The following is a 24,409-nucleotide window of genomic DNA, read 5'->3' on the forward strand; positions in this document are numbered from 1 at the left end:
CTCCCGAGCTGGAGTCAGCAGCCTGGGATCCTAGAGTGAATCACTCCCATCTTTACTGCCCTCTCTGATGTGGAACAGGATCGACAGAGTGCATAAAGATAAACCACCAAGGTCCATCAAGCATGGAAAGGAGAGCTAACAGCCCTGCAGAGCAGCCCTGAGTCAGATGGATTTCAGCCTGCCACGTGCTGCCACTTCCCCAAAGGGCCCGCTCCTTTCTGCCCCTCCTGACACAACACCCTCTATGTTGGCACGCCAGGGAGGCTGCTGTGTCCAGCCCCAGCATGTAGGCATTCTGGCAAGTCACTGAGGTCTGGTGCTGAAGATTTTCAAACTGGAAATGCACTTGCACTAAGTACCACATGATTTCTGACTTAAGTGAGGGAGGAAAAGAGAGTTAACTTAAAATGAGCACTGACCATGTGCTGGGAATTTTGCTAAGCCCCTAGCCCAATACTTCTCATTAATCCTCACAGCCACCCTAGGTGGTAAATCTCAGGTCAACGAGATCGAGTGAGCTATCTAAGGTCACACAGCTAGGATGCAGCTGCTGGGAACTGGAAACCAAGTCCTGCTGACTCCCAAGACCCTGCAACCCGCCAGACATAGCTGGCAACCCGGGGAAGTCCTGAGGTCAGGCTCTTTCTGTAACTTGGAAAGATGAGAGTCCTCACTAGTCCACGGACTGCGCTGGTTCACCCCAATGATGTATACCCATTGACTCTTACCTGAGGGTACAGAGGTGGGGGCTGTCATTTCCACAACTTTAGAATTGATAATGCTCCCAACACAGGCCGGGCGCGGTGGCTCAAGCCTGTAATCCCAGCACTTTGGGAGGCCGAGGCGGGTGGATCACGAGGTCAACAGATCAAGACCATCTGGTCAACATGGTGAAACCCCGTCTCTACTAAAAAACACACAAAAAATTAGCTGGGCATGGTGGCGTGTGCCTGTAATCCCAGCTACTCAGGAGGCTGAGGCAGGAGAATTGCCTGAGCCCAGGAGGCGGAGGTTGCGGTGAGCCGAGATCGCGCCATTGCACTCCAGCCTGGGTAACAAGAGCGAAACTCCATCTCAAAAAAAAAATAAAAAAAATAATAAAAAAGACAATGCTCCCAACACTAACCATTTTCCAAGTAAGTATCCCCACTGGCAATTTGTTTTCCTGAATTTCTGAAAGGGTACATGGGATTTCACTGCACAGTAGCAGGTACTCAAAGGTAGCTTGGTTTGGTGAACTTTTAGGAAAACTAAGTAGGAAAACTTACACTGAACATGTCTGGCCTCAAATTACTTTAGTAAGGCTACAAATACAGATTACTTTGAAATAAACGTATTAAGGAGCTCAAGCCAAAACTTACGCAAACCTCAAACCAGCCTAGCCTATGTTAATTCTCTCTTCCCTTTTGGCATAGCTATCGGATGTGCCATGAAACTTAAAAGTACAGAAAAAGACACCAACAGCTGTTCAGAAATGTTTTGAGATACCTGTCAGTGTTCCCATCTCTCTACTGCTAAGGCAGAGGGTCTCAGCCCTGCTGCATTCTAGAATCACCTAGATAACTTGAAAAGATACCTACAGGCCAGGCGCAGTGGCTCACGCTTGTAATCCCAGCACTTTGGGAGGCCGAGGTGGGTGAATCACCTGAGGTCAGGAGTTCAAGACCAGCCTGACTAACACGGAGAAACCCCATCTCTACTAAAAATACAGTTAGCTAGGCGTGGTGGTGCATGCCTGTAATCACAGCTACTCAGGAGGCTGAGGTAAGAGAATTGCTTGAACCTGTGAGATGGAGGTTGCGGCGAGCCAAGATCGCACCATTGCACTCCAGCCTGAGCCACAGGAGTGAAACTGTCTCAAAAACAAAAACAAAAACAAAAATGAAAAGATACCTACGCTTGTGCCCTCACAGATTCTGAATTAATTTGTCTGGCCTGGGCACAGGCATTAGTAAGTCTTTTGGTTTTTTTTTCCTCTCTTCTTTTTCTTTGAGACAGAGTCTCACTTTGTCACCCAGGCTGGAGTACAGTGGCACAATCTCAGCTCACGGTAACCTCCGCCTCTGTCTCTCAGGTTCAAGCAGTTCTTGTGCCTCAGCCTCCCGAGTAGCTGAGACTACAGGCGCGCACCATGCTTGGCTAAGTTTTGTAATCATAGTAGAGACAGGGTTTTATCACATTGGCCAGGATGGTCTTGAATTCCTGACCTCAGGTGATCCCACCCACCTCAGTGTCCCAAAGTGTTGGCATTACAGGCATGAGCCACTGTGCCTGGTCGGCAAGTCTTAAATGTTCCTCAGTTGATACTAACTTGCAGTCAGGGGTGAGAACCATTGTTCTAAAACTTCGTAAAGTGATTGGAGGCCAGGTGTGGTGGCTCACACCTGTAATTCCAGTACTTTGGGAGGCCAAGGAAGATCATCTGAGATCAGGAGTTCAAGACCAGCCTGACCAACATGGTAAAACCCTGTCTCTACCAAAATTACAAAAACTGTCTGGTCGTGGTGGTACACTTATAATCCCAGATACTGGGGCGTGTGAGGCAGAAGAATTGCTTGAACCTGGGAGGGCAGAGGTTGCAGTAAGCTGAGATGCATCACTGCACTCCAGCCTATGATAGTGAGAGACTCCATTTCAAAAAAAAAAAAAAAAAATCGGAAGCAGCTCCACACCACAAAAATAAAACCCCTTGCATAGGTGGAAGGAAACAGATGAAGCAACCACTAACCAAACCTCATAATCTCCTCCACCCCTCACCCATACCTCCCCACCTCCTCTTAAGGACTCAGCTCTTCTATCTTTTGAGGGTGTGGTTTCTATCTAAACTGAGCCTCTAGAAATCCCTCATACTGGGCTCTGCAGTGGTGGCTCCCATGGGCACCACTCACACCATCTGCCAGTGCTCTTTAAGGGGAGCAAGAAAGAACCATTTCCCTCAGCTGGAGGAAATGAGTCTCTGAAGGATAGATGCCTTGACTAAGTGGTGGATCTGGGGAAGGATAGATGCCTTGACTAGAAAGTGGCGGATCTGGGAGAGGAGGCAGGCCTGTTTGTCACCAGCGCCCACCAGCCACATCACTCCTCTGGGTTCACTCTGAAATCCACTTCTCCCCTGGCACTTTCTCTTCACAGGAAGGCCTGAAAAGAATGCTGAAAACAAGTGACCTGACTGGAATCTACCACCATGCTACTTCTCTGCTCTGGGACCTTCCATGGCTCCCACTGGCCCATAGGATAAATCCAAATGGCTTAGCCTAGCTTCTACATTCTTCTACAACTGACTGAACTATCCTAACCCTTTCTTCCCATGCAAACCCTAGTCAGACTAATTATATCCTAAATATCCCTTACTTACTCCCCTCTCTTAGCTATTCTACTTATTCAAAATCAGTGTCACACAGCACAACAGCTGCAGCCACGGGCAGCAGTCCACCTCATCCTAGAGGACAGCAAGGTTTCTGAGGAAATTCTCAGAGAATTCAGCTTGCAGCTCACTGGCCACCGGCCTGGCTGCTTACAGTCCTTGATATTTCACTTAAAATTAGTGATTACTCCTTGCTCTCCTAAGTAGTCATTATTTATTGTAGTTTCATCTGCAGATTTTCAGTGCTAGAACATACCTTTGTTTTATTTCAATTGTTGTGCAACCCAATAACATGCAAAAACTGCCCCAAAACTAATGAAAACATTAAGGGTTTTTAAAGGCATCTGAAGAATCATCACCATCTTAACCTAAATTTTGGCAGGTGAATGAAGCCAAACACATCTTTTCAGCTGTGTGAAATAAATTTCATTTAAAAATCTAATTCATAGAATTGTGTGCTTTAACTTTAGCAAAACAAATACCCCGGTTTCTACTTTATGTTCACAGAAGAGACGAAGCACACATTACAAACACGCTTTGATCCCTGCAGTGAGATGGGCGCCATGATCATACATGCTTCTCTTCTTCCTTCTCCGGGCCTTTTGAAGTCTACACTCTCCGCTGTGGGATGGTCTCCTGCCCTCCTACCAGGAGAGCTGGTCTCCACACTGACTTCAAAGACAGCTGATGTTCCAGAGAGGAAAAACACCACAAAGAAGCACTCCAAAATCCTTTTGACCTCAAACATGACTACAGAATGGGTAAGGCTTTTTAAATAGCCACTTCCTGCAGCATTCTATAGTACAATGATCCTTAAATGACGCCCACGCAAATTACATAATTTGCTAAAATGGAAACCCAGTAATTCCATCTTACATCAAAGCAAAAATAAAAAAACTTTAAAAATCTGAAGCTCAATTAAATAGCCATTAAAAACAAAATATAACCTTTACTTGTTCAATAATCCTCACAATGCCCTCACACTGTACAAATGGATGAAGTGAACATAATCTCAGAGAACTACCCACTACAAGTTCAGCAGGCTAGAAAAGACAGTAACACAGAAACTTTGATCCGCTGGAAATGATGGTTTTCTGTGGGCCCTGGTATCTGAGGTGGCCAGCTCCTCATCCCTCACGCCGTTCCCCGGCACTGACCTGAGTACCCACTGGAGACTGAAGCACTCTCTCCTGGGCCAAGTCTCCTCTATCTTCCCCACTGTCCATTGCCTCAAAGACAGGCCACCTGGGAGCCCTTCTGGAACCCAAAAGAGGGGCTGGTCACTGTGTAATGATCAGCCACAATGTGCCATCCCTCCTCCATAGCACAGCCACAGTCCCCAGCAGGAGAGGACACACTCTTTCCAGTCACAGAGATCCAGAAGAAAGCCCAACGAGCACTTACTAGCTTTGCAGCCTAACGTGTCTGTGCTTCAGTTTCCTCATCTGCAAAATCATAACCTTCCCAACACAGTCCTGGTGAATATGAAATAAGACAGCATATTTAGAGCAGCCAGCACAATGGCCAGCTTTGTAACTGTTCGTTTTCTTCCCTGCTAAGAAAATAGCCAACAAAAAAGTATCTGCAGGTAAATGTATCACAGCTCTAATCACCAAGCACTGGACAGTGGCAGCACTGCGAAGAACGCTCAGGAAAAAACAAAAAGCAGCCATTCTCTCTGAATACCAGAAACAATTGTATCAGTCTCTAATTTCTAAGGAATCCGTGACTCTAGCCTCTGTTGCCTTGATTCTATGCCCATTTTTGGCTATTTTTTCCCCTATGTTTTTCAGGTTATCCTCAATGAGCATAAATTATTTTTACAATCAGGAAAAAACAATTTTTTGAAAAGTTTCTCAGCTTGCTACACATGTAATTTAAAACATGCTACTTTAAAATAAGAAATCCTGGCCAGGCGCGGTGGTTCACACCAGTTAATTCCAGCACTTTAGGAGGCACGCACCTTCAGTCTCAGTTACTTGGGGGGCTGAGGCGGGTGGATCCCTTAAGCCCAGAGAGATGGAAGCTGCAGTGAGCTGTGATTGCACCACTGCACTCCAGCCTGGGCGACAGAGTGAGAACCTTTTTTGGAAAAATAAAATAAATCAAATTAAATAAGGAATTCTGAGAGATAAGGATTGAGATTATCTGATCTTAGATAAGAGCTTGGTATGTTATCAATGATAAATGCAGTCAATCACCTTTCTTCCTTTGACGAGGGACCTTTTGGTCATTTCACTACTCATCAGTACTCTCTGTGCTGGGGATACTGGGAAAACAGAAGATGAAAGGAAAGTAAATGAACTCTTCTATTTGTAACTGGCCTGGTAATGCATTTAGTGGAAGAGAAGTGTCAAACAACGGGGTGAAGTCAATCTAGAAGTCCCGACTGGTTTTAATCATGGTCACCATCACTAAGAATAATGAAGAGTTGACTACACATAAATCTATCCTAACTAGTCTGAGAATGTTGCTGTGTCATCCTGAGACACTAGCTCCAATTTCATAACCAACTGTGGAATTGACCACGGTATGTATGCCCTGCAGACCCACATCCTCAGAGCGGGAGGCATAACTGCTCTGCTTATGGGGCACTTATTTTCTGCCATCCAGCCCTCAGTTTATTCCATCTCCCAGCAATGTTTGGAGGGAGGCCTCAATCCATCTCTTATACAACAAGAATCCTGAGGCTCAGAGAGGGTAGAAGCCTTCAACAAGGGTACAGCTAGTAAGTGATGAGAACGGACCCTGCCCCAGGCTGGTCTGACCCAGGGGCACAGCAGTTCCTACCTCTCTGCCCTTGGACACAATGCTTTCACATGCTCCAAAGTCTCATTTTGATGAACAGAGTACAGCTGGACAGCCAGAACAAGTCTATCAAGTCAGGGGGAAGCTGAGAGGGTGAAAGGCAGAGTAAGGACAAGACCCTGGGCCTGGAGAACAAGTTACTATAGCAATAGAGCTCTTAGAACACCACAACCACCTGGTTTTAATACCCCTACACTTTGCAGCCTACTTCCTACTACATGGACAGAAACTGCTGGAGCTGACTGTAATCTGAGCACCACCTAGAAGCTGTGTACAAGAAAGAAACTATTTTTTTCTCCTGAATGTTCAGCAAGCCCCATCATGTACATTAGGCAGTTAAGAAACAGCAGAAAGGAACATTTTTATAAGAACATGCCTAAAGTGGACATCAGGTTTACATGGTCCTCAGCAATTTGAATGGCAGTTAATTTCAGTTGTACAAAAACGGAACAAGGCCTGCTAGCCCTGCAGCCACTGGGACCTGTTTTGCTTCCACACTGTGCTGTTAAACTCCCCAAGGTACTAATAACGGTTGCACCTCAATGAGCTTCCTTCCAGTGTGTTTACTCTTAAAAACCACAGAGGCTCTGGGCCTCAATGGTTATAAAATCCCAATGGCTGCAGGGCTAGCAGGTCCTATCCATTAAGCGCAGTCTTTCTTAACTAGTTCAGCAGTTTGAAGAGAGCAGTGACCTAAGGCTTGATATCTAATATGGTAGCCTCTATGCACAAGGGACTACTGAGCTCTTGGAATGTGGATAGGGTGACAAGGGGACTGAATTTTTAGCCTAATTTTATTAGTCTAGTGGCTAGAATACTGGATAGTGTGCAGTTACAGACTGTTTATTTGCAGGTATAAACATAGATATTTATGAAAATGTGGCCGGGTGCTGTGGCTCATGCCTGTAATCCCAGCACTTTGGGAGTCTGAGGCTGGTGAATCACCTGAGGTCAGGAGTTCAAGACCAGCCTGGTCAACATGGTAAAACCCTGTCTCTACTAAAAATACAAAAACCAGCCAGGCGTGGTGGCAGGCGCCTGTAATCCCAGCTACTTGGGAGGCTGAGGCAGAAGAATTGTTTGAACCTGGGAGGCAGAGGTCACGCAGTGAGCCGAAATCTCACTGTACTACAGTGTGGGTGACAGAGTAAGACTCCATCTCAAAAAAAAAAAAAAAAAAAAAAAAGGATATTTATGAAAATGAAAGCATACTAAACAGTGTGTTATAACTTGACTTTTCTCCCACTTAATACAGCATGGATCTCTTTCCATAACAATACATTTGGGATTTTATTTTTAATTTCTTTTGGAGATGGGGTCTGGCTCTGTTGCCCAGGCTGGAGTGCAGTGGTGCAATCATAGCTCACTGTAACCTTGAACTCCTAGGCTTAAGTGATCCTCCCACCTCAGCTTCCCTAGTAACTGGTACTACAGGCATGAGCTACTATACTTGGCAGATATTATTTTTAATGTCTGTATCTGTGCTGTCCATTATAGTAGCCACAAGCATTATGTGGCCACTGAGCACCTGATATGCAGCTAGTCCCAATTCAGACATGCTGTAATTGTAAAATACACATCAGATTTCAAATACTTTTATGACAAGAGGAATGTAAAAATATATTAATTAAAAAAAATACAGATAGAGTCTCACCCTGTTACCTAGGCTGGAGTGTAGTGGTGCAATCATAGCTCACTGCAGCCTCCACCTCCTGAGCTAAAGGAATTTTTCTATCTCAACCTCCTGAGTAGCTGAGACTACAGGTGTGTGCCACCATACCTTTTTTTTTTTTAAGTTTTGTAGAGACTAGGTCTTGCTAAGTTGCTTATGCTGGTCTCAATCTCCTGGCCTCAAGAGATCCTCCCTCCTCAGCCTGCCAAAGTGCTGACATTACAGGCATTAGTCACTGCACTGAGCACAGTAATAATTTTTATAATGATTGCATGTTGAAATTATAATGTTTTTAATATATCGGGTTAAATATATTATTTAAATTATTTTTACCTGTTTCTTTGTACTTTTATAATGTGGCTACTAGAAAATGTAAAGTTATATATGTGGCCAGCACCGTATTTCCATTGGACAGCACTGCCCTATCTCCATTTTATGTAATGAATTAACTCCATCCCTATGCAGCCAGAATGGAAGAACTGAGAAAATGGTCACCGAAATCTTTGGTTCTGTGGTTCAGAAGGGGACCACTAGCTTGCCCTCTTCTAACCAATGCTTAGTGGAGCCATCAATCAGGTCTACCACTCTGCAGTCCCTGACAACAGACCAGCTTAGGGATGGCTGCCAACTCTTATTTCTTTCATTCAAAGTTCACTAGTCTTGTAACCCCAGCACTTTGGAAAGCAGAGGCAGGCGGATGACTTGAGGCCAGGAGTTCAAGACCAACCTGGCCAACAGAACAAAACCCAATCCCTAATAATAAAACATAAAAATTAGCTGGGTGTGGTCACACGAACCTGTAGTCTCAGCATTCAGGAGGCTGAGGCAAGAGAATCACTTGAATCCAGGAGGTGGAGGTTGCAGTGAGCTGAGATGGCACCACTGCACTCCAGCCTGAGTGACAAAGCAAGACTCCATCTCAGAAAAACAAAACAAAATTCACTAGCCTCATACAAACCTTCATTCTTACCCTCTTTGCACCTCATTCTCTTCAACTAAAAAAATTGAGATAATAACAAATACAATTCAGAACTATCATGAAGGTAAAACAAAAATCTAGAAAAGTTTGGCAATTTTTTATAAAGTTAAAACATACATTTAGCCTATCACTCAGCAATTCCATTCCTAGGTATTCACTCAGGAGAAATGAAAATATATATCTACATAAAGATTTTACCCAAATATTCATGGCAGCTCTACTCATAATAGCCCCAAACTGGAAATAACCCAAATATCTACCAACTGGTGAATAGATAAATTAATGTTAAATCCATACAATGGAATACTACTCAGTAATAAAAAGAAACATATAACATCATAGAAGAATTTCAAAGCTTTATGCTAAGTGAAAGAAGCCAGACCAAAAAAAAAAAAAAAAAAAAAAACAGACTATGTTGTCTAAGATTCCACTTATTGATGACATTCTATTAATAGAAAGGATGAAACAATAGTAAGAGAAAGCAGAAGAGTAGTTGCCAGGGACCAGAGGGAGAGCAGGGACTGCAAAGGGGCACCAAGGAAATAATTGGAGTGATGAAAGAGAGAGAGAGAGTATTTGTCAAGATTTATCAAATTGTATACTTAAAATTGGTGAATTTCATTGTATGTAAATGTATTTCAACAAAATTGACCAGAAAGAGAGAAACAGAGGGAAAAAGAAATTTTAATCCCTTGAGCACAGAAGTTCCAGACCAGCCTGTGCAACATAGTGAGACCTCATCTTTTTTTTTTTTTTTTTTTTTTTTTTTTTTTTTTTTTTTTTTTTTTTTTTTTTTGAGACAGAGTTTCGCTCTTGTTACCCAGGCTGGAGTGCAATGGCGCGATCTCGGCTCACCGCAACCTCCGCCTCCTGGGTTCAGGCAATTCTCCTGCCTCAGCCTCCCGAGTAGCTGGGATTACAGGCACGCGCCACCATGCCCAGCTAATTTTTTTTTTGTATTTTTAGTAGAGACGGGGTTTCACCATGCTGACCAGGATGGTCTCGATCTCTTGACCTCGTGATCCACCCGCCTTGGCCTCCCAAAGTGCTGGGATTACAGGCTTGAGCCACCGCGCCCGGCCGAGACCTCATCTTTATAAAAAATGAACATGGCAGGGCACGGTGGCTCATGCCTGTAATCCCAGCACTTTGGGAGGCCAAGACAGGCAAATCACTTGAGATCAGGAGTTCAAGACCAGCCTGGCCAACATGGCAAAACCCCGTCTCTACTAAAAATACAAAAATTAGCCAGGCGTGATGGCACATGCCTATAGTCCCATCTACTTGGGAAGCTAAGGCAGGAGGAGAATGGCTTGAACCTGGGAGATGGAGGTTGCGGTGAGCCGAGATCACATCACTGCATTCCAGCCTAGATGACTCTGCCCACCTCCCCTTCCAAAAAAAAACAGACTTAGTCAGGTGTGGTGGTGTGAGCCTGTGGACCTAGCTACTCAGGAGGCTGAGGTGGGAGAATCGCTTGAGCCCAGAAGGTGAGGCTACAGTGAGCCAAAATCACACCACTGCACTCCAGCCTGGATGACAGAGAGAGACTGTCTCAAAAAAAAAAAAAAAATTATAGAATTACTATAAAGCACTTGGCTTGGCAGATAGTGAATGCTTAAACAATGTCAGCTATCATGACAAGTAACACTCTCTTTTCAGTATTACTCAAGATACCTAAAACCAAACTTAGACTCTTCATCTTCCTGGGAAAGCCAGCTATCCTGCATCTACCTTGTACTACTTCTCTAATCATTTCTTGGTGCCTCTGTTTCCCTTGTGGCCTCTACTTGGCAGACTCTTCCTGTCCTCTCCCTGCCATAGACCTGAGCTGTGGCCTCTCTAACTTCACTGTTCCATTATCACCCTTGACTCTCTTCTCGTCTTCCTTCACCCTTTTTACTGCACCTTGTACACAGACAGCAAATTAAGCTTCCTAAAATGCCACTTTTATGAGCCACGCATCCACTCAAATCTCCTCACTGTTGTTCAGATTCCTTAATCTGGAATCCAAGAGGCCCCACAATTGGCTCTTGTCTTCCCTTTCCATCTTTTACCCCATATCAGAATCTTCCCAAATAAACCCAGATAGAATGAATAAACAGACGAAGGCAGGAACCAAGTCTGTCTTGCTTAGACCTGTACCTCAAGTGCCTAGGACATGCCAGGAACACAGGGCACACTCACAGCAGTATCTGCTGAATGAACTAATGAACTCCTGAAGTCTACAAATGTAACCTTGGCCTCAGAGAAGAATCATTCTTCAGATTTTTAAACCAAGATCCTTATGGTGGGTTACTAACAGTTTGAAAGAGAATGAACAACAAGAGACCCAGAAGGCGTTTCAGGATTTATGTGTTAAAGGCTATTAGGCATCTATTTCTACTTCTTAAAAATAATAACTTAAATATCAATAAAACAATAACATAAATATTTTTTCCCTTTAACCTAGAATAGAGTAGGAGCTTCCAAATAGGCACACAGGAAGCATAGGATGAGTTGTAGAAGTCATAAGTGTGTTCATAACTCAGTTGGTTTATCACAGTTTTTACCATTACACAGTATTCTAATTGACTTTGCTCTTAGTCATATATGATTTCATTTACATTCATAATAAACCAGTGGCTAAATGTAGGCTCAAGCAATGCCAATGACAAAACACATGCTAGTGAGAAGTTAGTGAGAAATACAAGTGAGAATCATCAAAAAATGGTAATTCTACAAGTTGTCTGAGGATGCTGTTTCTCAGGGCCTTAAGTTGTATTCCTCTTATCACAATTTAAAAATATATATAATTTAGATCCCAAGCAATGTAATTTTTAGTAATATACTAATCTAAATAATTTTTTTTCTATTTAAAATCACTTCTAGAGTTTGTATCATTCACTATAACTATGAAAGGCGTTTGCAAGTTAAAAAAGGCTGAGGCGTGCTGATTTAGAACATTTCCTCTGAAATGCTGGCTCCTCTGTTAACCATTTCGAGCTCCCTAAGCCTTAGGGAGGACCTGACCATCCTCTTCCCTGCGCACGGCTCTCCCAGGCAGAAGAGCCCTTTGGTACTTTGCTTCATTTTTGCTTTTGTGGCTGCTATATCCATCACTAGGATGTCAGCTTCCTGCTTCATTCACCTTTTTATCTTAACAGGCAGCACAGTACCTGGCACCCAGAAGACTCTGTAAGTATCTGTTAATGTTCCCGAGATCAAATGTCTGTGTACCGATGTTGGAACCCCTCTAGTGATTAACAAAAGCTGGGAGAGGAAGAGCTGGCACGCTAGGGGCTGCCTCCCTTCAGATCTGGCCTCCAGGAGCTCAAGACTAAGCCCCATGGCCTGCCCACTTGTCTTTCTTCTTCTTCTTCTTCTTTTTTTTTTTTTTTTTGAGACAGAGAGTTGTTTTGCTCTTGTTGCCCAGGCTGGAGTGCAATGCTGCAATCTTGACTCACTGCAGCCTCTGCCTCCCACGTTCAAGCAATTTTTCTGCCTCCACCTCCTGAGTAGCTGGGATTACAGGTGCCCACCACCACACCTAGCTAAAATTTTTTTTGTATTTAGAGACGGGGTTTTGCCATGTTGGCCAGGCTAGTCTCAAACTCCTTGCCTCGGGTGATCTGCCCACCTTGGCCTCCCAAAGTGCTGAGATTACAGGCATGAGCCACTGCGCCCAGCCAACCTCTTGTCTTTTTTGTCACCATTGACCACCAATAGCCAACTCTGCAGCCTGGTAAGGAGGCCCTGTGCTGCATCTCCGAAGCATGGCTGTCAAAAAGTGTTACTCCAGGGTAAAAAGGAAAAAACAGGGAAAGCTGCTCTGTGAGGTATCACTGATGTTTTTTGCCACTTATTAGCAGAGTAATCACAGTTGACAGTGAGACAAACTTTTAAATAAATAATTTTTTTCCCATTCAAAACATACATTTGAATACCAAAAAAGCACTAGGCAGTACTTGAGTGCTCTGGCAAATACAACAGTAAAAAACAGCAAAACAGCTGACACTTAAGTGCTGGGCTCTGTTCTGAATGATCCATGTGGATGAGCTCAGTTAATCCTCACAGCAGTCCTAACATACTCTTTCTATCCTCACTTAACAGATGAAGAAACTGAGGCTGGAGAAATCAAGCAGCAATTTGTCCAAGGTCATTAAACCATTGTCGCTCTCCACAATTATACACAGTTTTACCTGTGTGGGATTGGAGGAGGGGGGTTATAAACAGAAAACAGGGTAGTAAGAAGTAATAGATGTATAAAATGAATGTACCTTTGGGGCAGATATACTCTATGGGAATTTCAGAGGAAGGAAAATTACATCCAGCGTGGCTGGCAAGAGGTAAAAGTACCCAGTATCCTGCTTGACAGGTATGATGGTCAGTAGCAGTACACAAGAAGGGTTTCCTGAGCTTTACCTCCAATTCACTCTCAAATTCACTTATTCAGCAAATGCTTGCTGCATGCTTACTATCTATGTGCCAGGGACTGGCTAGTTTAAAACTGAATCAACACAGCAATATATCAATACATAAAGTCTGGATTTAGAGTTAAAAAAACAAAACAAGCCTCAAAGAGGCAGAACAAGCTGCCCGTGCCCTTTACCATCCACAGAGTGGGAAAAAGCAGAGGTGAGTCCTCTATGCACAGACCCTCCTGTCCAACCTCAACATCATGAGATCCTCTAGACCAGGGACTGCTCACCACTGCATTCTTAGAGACTACAATGCCCATCAAAGAGCGAGAGCTTGAGAAGTACCTGTGGAATAAACCAGTGCCAGGCTGCTGATAAATAGGGTGGGCTACATGGTCACATGCATAGATGCCTACAGCATGGCAATGTGACACTCTGCCATTCCCTGTGCTCTTGTGGACCAGGCAGGGTGCTGCGGTGCTGGCCTGATGCTAGAGGTCTGGTGTGAACAGGCCCACTTCTTTCTGGCTTCATGTCCCTCTACTTCTGCAAAGAGGGACGTGAGCAGGACTAAAGTGCAATGAGTCACTGCCCAGGAATCACTTGTTACCTAGGGGAAGGGCAGGCTCAAAAGGAAGGCAATGAATGAACAACGCTGCTTTCCCTTTTCACCATTACAGGTGGCTCATACACATTTTGAGATCTGGGATTCTCCCATACCAACACTCCATTCACTTCCCCCAGTCCAGCAAAAAAGCCTCAACTGAATTAATGAGGAGAAATGACCTATTTCTGATGAACACATCAAAGAAATGTGAGCAGCCTTGTTTAAATATTATAAAGAGGTGCTGCGACAGCAGGTGGAGCCATGACTAGTGCTCCAGAACCCTGCTCTCCGGCACAGAGCCCTCGGCCCTTCCCCATGCCACTGTCTAATAAGTCATCAGTGCACACGCTCAAGCGCACTAGGCAGGCTGCAACCCAAAGCGATTTGTTTTCAAACTCACAGGACACAGTTCATCTATTGTTCTAAATACAGGATTTGCTTAAAGTAGGAGCTAGATGGTATTATAGCACATCTTTCAGATGCACATGTTTCACCAACTACCACCAACTAAAATAAGTAATACTCTAAGTTTACAATTTCAAAAAGTTTTCTTTTTTTTTTTCTTTTTTTCTTTTCTTTTCTTTTTTTTTTCTTTTTGAGACAGTTTCACTCGGTCTCCCAGGCTGGAGTACATTGGCATGATCTCGGCTCACTGCAACCTCTGCCTCTCAGGTTCAAGGGATTCTCAGGCTTCAGCTTCCCAAGTAGCCTGGGACTATAGGCGCAAACCACCTTGCCTGGCTAATCTTTGTATTTTTAGTAGAGATGGGGTTTTACTATGCTGCCCAGGCTGGTCTTGAACTCCTGGCCTCAAGCTAGTCATCCTTCTCAGTCTCTCAAAGTGCTAGGATTACAGGCATGAGCCACTGTGCCTGGCCTAAAAAAGTTTTTCCAACAGTGATTCTTACCCTAAGATCCACAGCCTAAGAATGGGCTCCAGGTCAGTGAGGTTCTAAGAGGTCACAAAGACAGGTGCATGGGTGTTTATCGATAGAGAAGCAGTCCTTCTGATGAGATCCTTAAAGAAGTTTAGCCAGAAGAGCTTGTGCTTAGAATATATTCTGAAACAATTCCAATAACAATAGAACAACTTGGTTGTATCCTGGAGTTTGGTAAAGAGGTGTTTATATTAAATTAGTTTAGTAGCCTTGTAGGTTTAAAAAGAAAACATAACATATTCTGAGTTATAAAACAGGGTGATGACTAAGGCTTCTTTTGGGGGTATTGAAAATGTTCTGGCAGGGTATAGTGGCTCACGCCTGTATCTAAGCACTTTAGGAAGCCAAGGCAGGCAGATCACCTGAGGTCAGGAGTTCAAGACCAGCCTGGCCAACATGGTGAAACCCTATCTCTACTAAAAATACAAAAATTAGCCAGGCATGGTGGCAGGTGCCTGTAGTCCCAGCTACTTGGGAGGCTGAGGCAGGAGAATCACTTGAACCCAGGAGGCCAAGGTTGCAGTGAGCCAAGATCGCACCATTGCACTCCAGCCTGGGCAACAGAGTGAGATTCCATCTCACAAAAAAGAAAGAAAGAAAGAAAATGTTCTAAGATTGACTGTGGTGATGAATACACAATTCTGTAAATATACCAACAGCCATTGAATTGTATGCTTTAAATAAGTGACTCATATGGTATGTGAATTATATAAAGATTTTTTTTTTTTTTTGAGACGGAGTCTAACTCTGTTGTCCAGGCTGCAATGCAGTGGTGTGATCTTGGCTCACCGCAACCTCTGTCCCCTGGGTTTAAGCAATTATGCTGCCTCAGCCTCCCTAATAACTGGTATTACAGGCGTACACTATCACTCCCAGCTAATTTTTGTACTCTTAGTAGAAATGGGGTTTTAACATGTTGGCCAGGCTGGTCTCAAACTCCTGACCTCAAGTGACCTACCCGTCTTGGTCTCCCAAAGTGCAGGGATTTCAGGCATGAGCCACTACACCTGGCTCAAAACACTTGGTATTTTAATTTCAGCTAAAAATGGTTACTTACTTCAAATGTGGTCATCAGCAAGATGAGCTGGAGACTAAGTGGTCAATCTGAAGAAACTCTCCTCCTCCTGAGGTCCAAGTTTACCCAAGACAAAGCACTTGTTCCTTATTCCTAAGTCAAAAGTTTCAAACCACAAAGAAGGGCCATTGTCATCTATTCTGAAGAGGAGTCAACTTTAACTTCCTCCTCTACATCCTCGGTGTTTGCAAAGGAAGGCACTGATAAGAATGACTTTTAGTTTAAGGAAAAAAACAAAGGAAAAACTCTATTACTCCCCCTCTGACATCCCAAACACTTAAGCTCTTATGACCTCTAAAACGGGGTCCATTACTCCCTTTCTCAGGATACCAAAAGTTGGAACATAAAGGAGCTTCATTTCCTATGAAGCTACCCCAAAACCTCTAGCAGCCTAAGAGGAAACCACTACCTGACCTGCAGTAAGGAACAGAGGGTTTATTTTACTTGCTCCAAATAACCCATTTAAACTTTCAATCAATAATTTAGGCTGGTTACAGTGGCTCACACTTGTAATCCCAGCACTTTGGTTGGCCAAGGTTTGAGGATCACTCAAGGCCAAGAGTTTGAGACCAGCCTGGGCAATACAGAGAGGCCCTGTCTCTATAGAAAATTTAAAAGTTAGCCAGGTGTTGCGATGTGTGTTTGAAGTTCCAGCTACTCAGGAGGCTAAGGCAGAAGGATCCTTTGAGCTGGAGAGGTCAAGGCTACAGTGAGCCACGACTGCTCCACTGCCCTCCAGCCTGGGTGACAGAGTGAGACCCGGTCTTAAAAAAAAAAATCTATATATTGAACAATCTCGAAATCACAATCCATATGGAAACTAAGTACACATGGGTGGCTCTTTCCACTGTTCCCTAGGGAAGCAAAACATGTAACTACCTTTTCACATAAAATAAACCTCAGCCCCAGAATCTTAGATTTCTTCCTAGTAATTATAGTCAGATGCTTGGATTTATATTCCTATTATGAGAAACATTTCTCATGGGATAATTCTCAAAACGTGGATTGAGTATCACCAGCCCATAAATGAGGCTGGAAAAAAAAAAAAAAACAACTCTTGGCCAGGCACGCCTGTAATCCCAGCTCTTTGAGAGGCCAAGGTGGGCAGATCACTTGATGTCAGGAGTTCAAGACCAGCCTGGCCAACATGGTAAAACCCTGTCTCTACTAAAAATACAGAAATTGTATTTGGTGTGGTGGCTGGCACCTGTAATCCCAGCTACTCGAGAGGTGAGGCAGAAGAATTACTTGAACCCAGGAGGCAGAGTTGCAGTAAGCTGAGATCGCACCATTGCACTCCAGCGTGGACAACAGAGTAAGACTTCATCTCAAAAATAAATAAATAATAGCAAAAAACAACTTCTTCAATAGAAAGAGACAACTTACAATCTCCAAATGAACTAATTGCCAGTACCCAAAAGCTTTCAATTCAAGGTTTTCTGACTGTATCCATCTCAGATTTCCAGGACAAGTAGGGAAAAAAATACATAACCACATGGAATAGATGCCCAGCAAATAACTGCTCTTGTATCTTATTATAATGTGTGGAAGTGCTGCAAGTTAACTATCACACAGTCTGTCTAATACAAACATTTTTAAAGAATTTTTTTTTTCTTTTTTGAGATAGAGTGTTGCTCTGTTGCCCAGGTTGGAGTGCAATGGCGCAATCTTGGCTCACTGCAACCACTGCCTCCCAGGTTCAAGCAATTCTCCTGCCTCAGCATCCCAACTAGCTGGGACTAAAGGCATGTACCACCACACCTGGCTAATTTTTGTATTTTTAGTAGACACAGGGTTTCACCATGTTGGCCAGGCTGGTCTCGAACTTCTGACCTCAGAGGATCCACCCGCCGCAGCCTCCCAAAATGCTGAGATTACAGGCATGAGCCACCACACCTGGCCTAAAGAAATTTTTTTAAAGTATTCAGTATAACTTGGAATTCTAAAGAAACTTCCAAAGAGCATTCTAAAAGAAAGTTCAAATTCTGATACTGAGTACTGATTTGAAGGCAATAATATCTACTAATTTGGCATTACATTTGAATAGTTATTCTGGTGATGAATAAATAAGAGTTTAAAAGTCTATAAAAAGGGGCATTGATTAAGAAGCTAAAGCTCAGAAAACCAAACCTCAAAGGGCATTGATTAAGAAGCTAAAGCTCAGAAAACCAAACCTCAAAAACCACCTGTTTTATGAAGGTAAAGATCCTAGTTGAGGCTGGGGGCAGTGGCTCATGCCTGTAATTCCAGCATTCTGGTAGGCTGAGGCAGGAGGATCACTTGAGCTTAGGAGTTTGAGACCAATCTGGACAACATAGTGAGACCCCATCTCTACTAAAAATCAAAGAATTAGAAAGATATGGTGGTACATGCCTGTAGTCCCAGCTACTCAGAGGCAGGAGGATTACTTGAGTCAGGAAATTGAGACTGCCGTGAGCTGTGATCCTGAACTCTAGCCTGGGTGACAGAGAAAGACTCTGTCTCAAAAAAAGAATTTAAAAAGACCTCCAAATCCAATAGAACAAAAGCTCCATGAATGCAGGAGCTGTCTGGTTCATCATTCCATCTCTAGCATGTGCCTGGCACATAGTAGGCACTTAATATATTTTTGTTGAATGAATGAGTATAGCTGAATAAATAAGCCATGCAGGAATGCAGTTTCCAAACATCAAAAGTTCAAGGAGAGATCCATTTTCGGTAAAGATTTTAACATGTAATATTATCTTTTCCACAGGTTTTTAAGAATGTTCTCTGTTATGCTTTAACTGTCACCATAATTATCTGTTTCTCAAAAACAAAATGTCCAAATGGCAGGTAAATAGTCCCTGATCCAGATGAATCCCAAAGAAAAATATTTAAAAAGGAGAAAACTGAAATGAAACGCTGCCACACACAGCCTACCCACCAGCAAAAATTGGATCTGCATATTTGATAACAACGCTTTCCAAAACTGTTTCCTTTGGTTCTATTTCAGCTAGGTAAGCATTTTTTTAGTCTACTGACTTTAAAAAGTTTTCCCTTTTATGTAGCCAAGAACTTGTATTTCCCTTGTCCTTTCTTGATCATCTCAAATTTTCTCACAACTCACCTGAGTGGCTTTTCACCAGAATTCCTTTTGTTTGGAAAATCCTCTTTCTTCTTCCAAACTCAACCTGAAAGCATCTTCCCCCTAAATATTAGCCTTTCTGATTTTATAGAAGCTTCATTTCCTTGCAGCAGAGGGCTGGTCTAGCTCTTAAAACTGAATTCATTTTCCTCCATAAAAATAAAAATAAAATCAAACCACAGCAAAGCACAGAATCACCTACCAACACACGTCCTTTCTGCCAGCTGCTCATCCAAATATGCCTTTCTGGTGGTGACCTTGTATTCCCTTCATCCTTCTGGTGACTCAATTTTCCAAACCACAGAATTTTTCCCTACCAAGTTCATAAAGCCTAAATCATTTTCTGTTACAGATTGTCTCTCAGCTGGGTGCAGTGGCTCATGCCTATAATCACAGCTCTTTGGGAGGCTGAGGTTGGAGGATCACTTGAGGCCAGGAGTTCAAGATCAATCTGGGCAACACAGCAAAAACCTCAATGCTATTAAAAAATATGTATATATATACATATATATTTTCATTTATCAAGGTGGTTTAGCCTTGGGAAACATATATATATATATATATATGTTATAAATATGTTATCTACATATTATATGGTTATATATATATAAACATATATATATATATGTTTCTCAAGGCTAAACCAGCTTGATAAATGAAAGGAACTATGGACAGAATGAGCTTACTTGCAATAATGCCCTCTAATGTGTTTAACCCTTTGCACAAATGTTGTCAGGGAGTGAAGAGATGGAAGGAGGAACGAATGCACTTTACAAATACTTCACCAAGATGATTTCATTTAATCTTCCTAACAACCTTGGGACGCAGTCAGGGCAGGCATTTATTACTCTCATTTACAGATGACAAAACTAAACTTCAAAAAGGTTTAGGTGACTCGCCCAGCCTATATCACATGACTAGCAAGTACCAGCCCAAACCTGTATTAAGGTCGTGCCTCTTCCAACCCCAAAGCTGTCTCTATCTCCGTAAGTTTCTGACTACAGCCAATGAGCAACTTCCTAGAGAGTCAGCATTTCAAAGGGAGAGTAGAGCTCTGACTTTTGGAACACCATCTACCTTCAGCTACCAAGCTGGAAAGCCATCTTCAATCTTCCCAAGAAAAAACAGTGCCTTTCTCTTCTACATACCACTCTTAGCAACTACTTCTTTCCAGAATAATTTCCAACAGTTCCTGTTTTAAAAAAGACTTACTCATAAGACACTAATAGTCCAAAAAGTTTGCATCAGCATATGATTTTCTCAATAAAGTTCAGGGCTGATGCAACATTTTTCAGTCAAACTCTACAGCTAAAATGACAAGAACACAGAACAGTCAAAAAATTATGCAAGACAATGCTACAGTTTTTTACTCCACCACATCTGCCTCTGTGGGTCTCCTGTGAGTCACTGTCTTTCGTATTCAATCATCACTGTAAGAACTGCCATTTTCTACCCTTAATTGTTTTATTTTTTAAAGAAAAGATTTGCAGGGGCCAAGTGTGGTGGCTCATGTCTGTATACCAGCACCTTGTGGGGCTGAGGTGGGAGGATGGCCTGACCCCAGGCGTTCCAGACCCGGCTGGACACTGGACAACATGGTGAGACACTGTCTCTACACACACACACACACACACACACACACACACACACACACACAGAAAAGATCCACAATAAAAACAGAATCCTATTACATCTTTCACCCCCTAAAGCAATGATCTCTAAGTTATTTTTTCAATTTTCATAATTACCAGTTTACACAAACCGAAAAAGCAGCATAGTAAGGTTGAAGTTCAATTACTCAGTCATTCAATAAGCTCATTTGAAATCCTTTCAAAAACCAGGGAATGAGACCCAAGAGTGAGAAAGAAGTGTCCCTGCTCCTGTAGCCTGGTGGAGAGAAAAAGTAAAGAAGCAATTATAGGACAAACTAATCAAGATTAAGGTGTGGGAAGGCACATGGGTTGGGGCTGTAGAACGAATGGAATGCTTTCTAGAGAAAGTAATTTGTGAGTATTTATAAACATCTAAGGCCCGGCATGGTGGCTCAAGCCTGTAATCCCAGCACTTTGGGAGGCCAAGGCGGGTGGATCACGAGGTCAAGAGATCGAGACCATCCTGGTCAACATGGTGAAACCTCGTCTCTACTAAAAATACAAAAAATTAGCTGGGCATGGTGGCGCGTGCCTATAATCCCAGCTACTCAGGAGGCTGAGGCAGGAGAATTGCCTGAACCCAGGAGGCGGAGGTTGCGGTGAGCCGAGATCGCGCCATTGCACTCCAGCCTGGGTAACAAGAGCGAAACTCCGTCTCAAAAAAAAAAAAAAAAAAAAAAAAAATCGGTCTCTTTGCTTTCAATGCAAAATAAACCTGAAAGACTTGACTCTATTTCCTAAAAGGTTATAAGACTTACTTGCCAATAGTCAAGTCAAAAATCACATTTCATAGCTGAATTACCCTTGACTCCCTATCCTAAATTTCAACCCTTAAGCCATACTCCCTTTAGGCGCAATTGATAGAAAGGGAGTCCTATATGTGCCTATATGTGCCTTCTCACGTGTCTATAGAATATGACTAAAGATACACAGAGTGAAATAAATCACATTTTTAAAAAAGATAATCATTTTATTAACTGGAAGTGAACGCTTCCAACAATTCAAGCCCTACAAAGCATGGCTGTCAGAAGAGGAAACCGAGGTTCAAAAAAGTCTCACTTTAATACAACAGAATGAAAGGTCTCTTTGAAGTCACCAGAAGAGCTTGAACGAAAAGAGAAACAGAAGGCTATTGTGGGCTTTAGCCTCCAGATGATGAGCCCCCAAACACACTGCTACGATAAACAAACAAGTCTCTGAGCCTGAAACTGATTCGGTGGCCTGACAAAACATCACAATTGAAGGAATCTCTCTCCCCATTCATCACTTCTCCAAAAAAGTCCCACTGGCTGGTAGCCCCAGGTTTCTTGCTGGTTCCTGGATTTACTGCTTGTAAATTATAATGCATAGTGTACCTTTCAAAAAAAGGTACAAGCAAATGAAAACAACCACGGTTTTAAAGCCCCATAAAAGACAGTATATAGAGCAGAAATGAACTCTGTCCGTGTTTACTATGAGGACCTATTACTCCTTTATGCTACTCGAGTGGATTCTAAACTCCAATGAATGCTACCATTGCCCACTAACGAGCAAGTCGGAGAAGCACATTCATACACCTGCTTCAGCAGTCCCCCCTGGCTGCCGCCCCCACTACTTCCCGGGGCCAGGGCCAAGCAGCTGCCCAGGAAACTGGGCTGCAGACCCCAGCCCCTTGCACTCTGCTGTCCCAACAAGTAGGCTCTGAAGTCATACTTCCATTTGGCCCGGCACACCCTCATTCCCATCGCCCAGACCCTCTGCTGCCAGAAGGAAACTCCACGGCCTCAAAAAGGAAAAGGCTGGCGGCGGGCAGAAGCGGATAGTCCTGAGCGGTCTCGTTCCCGTTCCCCCCGCCCAAGATGAGCCCGGGGCTCCCACATCTCCCGCCCCCCAACTCAGAGGCGCTCTCCAGGCCGCCGCCGAGCGCCTTCCACCCCGCGGCGCCGGGGGCTGCGGTCCCCATCCTCTGCCCCACCGGGCCTCTGGGTTCGCCTGGGCCCCGGGGGCCCTGACCCAGACCCAGCGGCGAGCCACAGCCTTCCCGGCCAGGGCCGCCCACCCCGTGGCCCGGTCCCCGCCCGACGACCCTGTCCGGCCAGCGCCCTGCAGCGCGCAGCCCCTTCGTGGCCCGGGGCCGCCCCACGCCGCCCGCCCGCAGGGCCGCGCACCGTGTGGGACTGCAGGCTCTGGCTCGCCTCGATGGCTGCTGTCAACGGCACCGTGTCGTCCAGCAGCACCTTGCCGGCTGGCGGCTTCTCCATGAAGGCCATCCCGGGACGCCCGGCCGCCGCCGCCCGGGGACGCCAGGCAGGAACCCGAAGCGCCGACTCCCGCCGCCCGCCCGGCTCCAACGCCGCCGCTGTCAACACGCGCCGCCCCACGCGCCGCCGGGCCCGTGGGGTCCTAGCGCCGCCCTCCCCGCCGCCGCCGCCGCCCCGGAGTCCTAGCGCCGACCCAGCGGAGACGCTGCGGGGTCTCCAGCACTACCGCCCGCAGGCCCGCGCATCCGCCTCGCGGCTGCCAAGCGCCCACACCTCCTAGCTCCTCGCTGCCTTAAACAAAGACTCGGTGCCCTTGGCTCCGGGCATCGGACCTAGGAACACCACCCTAAGCCATCACCACCAGGATCCGCAGATCCAGGAATCTTCAGGGCGAGATTTCCAAACCAGGCCTCTCAGAACTGGGCTTTTCTGGGGCTGTACGTCTTGAAACCCTCAGAACTGGACCTCTCTCATCCCTCCAGGCCCAAGAACCCTAAAACTCAGAAAAAGGGCCTTCAGGATGGGGCCCCCAGTCTCAGCCCTGCAGACCCAGAGGCTTTCTTAAACAAGCCTTCAGATTGAGACTTCCCAGGGACTCTTGAACCGGCTCTTCAGACCTGAACACCTAAGAGCTGGACCCCATAATTGGAGGCCTCGGAACCCAGAACACTCAGACCCAAGCTCTAAGAACTGGAGACCCTACAAAATGGTCCAGAGACCCCTAGCCTCTACTCTTGGCTCCCACTGCTTGCTCAGCCATATCCCTTAGACTTGGGAGTTTCTGATCCCACCATATGGACTCGAAGAACTTCAAACCAAGAGCCAAGCCCGAGAACCTTGGGATCAACTTCTCAGCGCTAAGTCAGCCCACAGTCTGCCTGAGCCCAAAGCCATAATCCTGGCGCCACCTCATCCCCTACCCCCCATACACACATAGAAGTTTCACCTACACTGCCCTCTCCTAGGGCAGCATTCCAGCATAGTGAAGAGTTAAGTTTAGAACAGGATGACCGTCATCGCCGTGGCTCTGGCATTTACCAGCTGTGTGATCTTGAATAAGTTACCCAACCTCTCTGAGTCCCAGCTCTCCAATCTGCAAAGTGGAGATAATGTCATTTGTATGAAAAGGTTAATACAAGGAATGCAGTAGACTGGGAAGAGGCTTGGCACATAATAAAAACTCAAACAGTAGTCAGGCACCACCGCTCACGCTTGTAATCCCAGTACTTTGGGAGTGCCAAGGCAGGTGGATCACCTGAGGTCAGGAGTTTGAGACTAGCCTAGCCAACATGGCAAAAACACCCTCTACTAAAAATACAAAAATTAGCTGGGCATGTTGTCACGCCCCGGTAGGCCTAGATACTCAGAAGGCTGAGGCAGGAGAATTGCTTGAACCCAGGAGGCAGAGGTTTCAGTGAGCCAAGATCGTACCACTCCAGTCCAGCCTAGGCGACAGAGTGAGATTCTATCTTAAACAAACAAACACAAAACCAACCAACCAACCAACAACAACCTCAAACAGTGGTCACGTGTGATGGCTCACCTTTGTAATTCCAGCACTTTGGGAT

At 44.6% G+C, this 24,409-nt stretch overlaps 1 protein-coding gene across 7 annotated transcripts in view; it reads right to left on the bottom strand.

Annotated features, from left to right (window-relative positions):
* Nucleotides 1-22,948, bottom strand: part of PXK (PX domain containing serine/threonine kinase like) — a 100,252-nt gene extending 77,304 nt beyond the window's left edge. For 6 of the 7 annotated variants that reach the window (XM_039477248.2, XM_039477252.2, XM_039477251.2 and 3 more), the window contains exon 1: nt 22,749-22,948. In XM_039477248.2, the coding sequence (XP_039333182.1) occupies nt 22,749-22,850 (102 nt within the window). In that variant the 5' untranslated portion in view covers nt 22,851-22,948. Of the gene's footprint in view, nt 1-5,327; nt 5,347-22,748 lie in introns of those variants that run through there. The other variant, XM_074403590.1, reaches the window with a different exon arrangement.
* Between the last annotated feature and the right edge of the window lie 1,461 nt (nt 22,949-24,409).

Source organism: Saimiri boliviensis, chromosome 8, assembly GCF_048565385.1.
Source record: "Saimiri boliviensis isolate mSaiBol1 chromosome 8, mSaiBol1.pri, whole genome shotgun sequence".
Classification (NCBI taxonomy): domain Eukaryota; kingdom Metazoa; phylum Chordata; class Mammalia; order Primates; family Cebidae; genus Saimiri; species Saimiri boliviensis.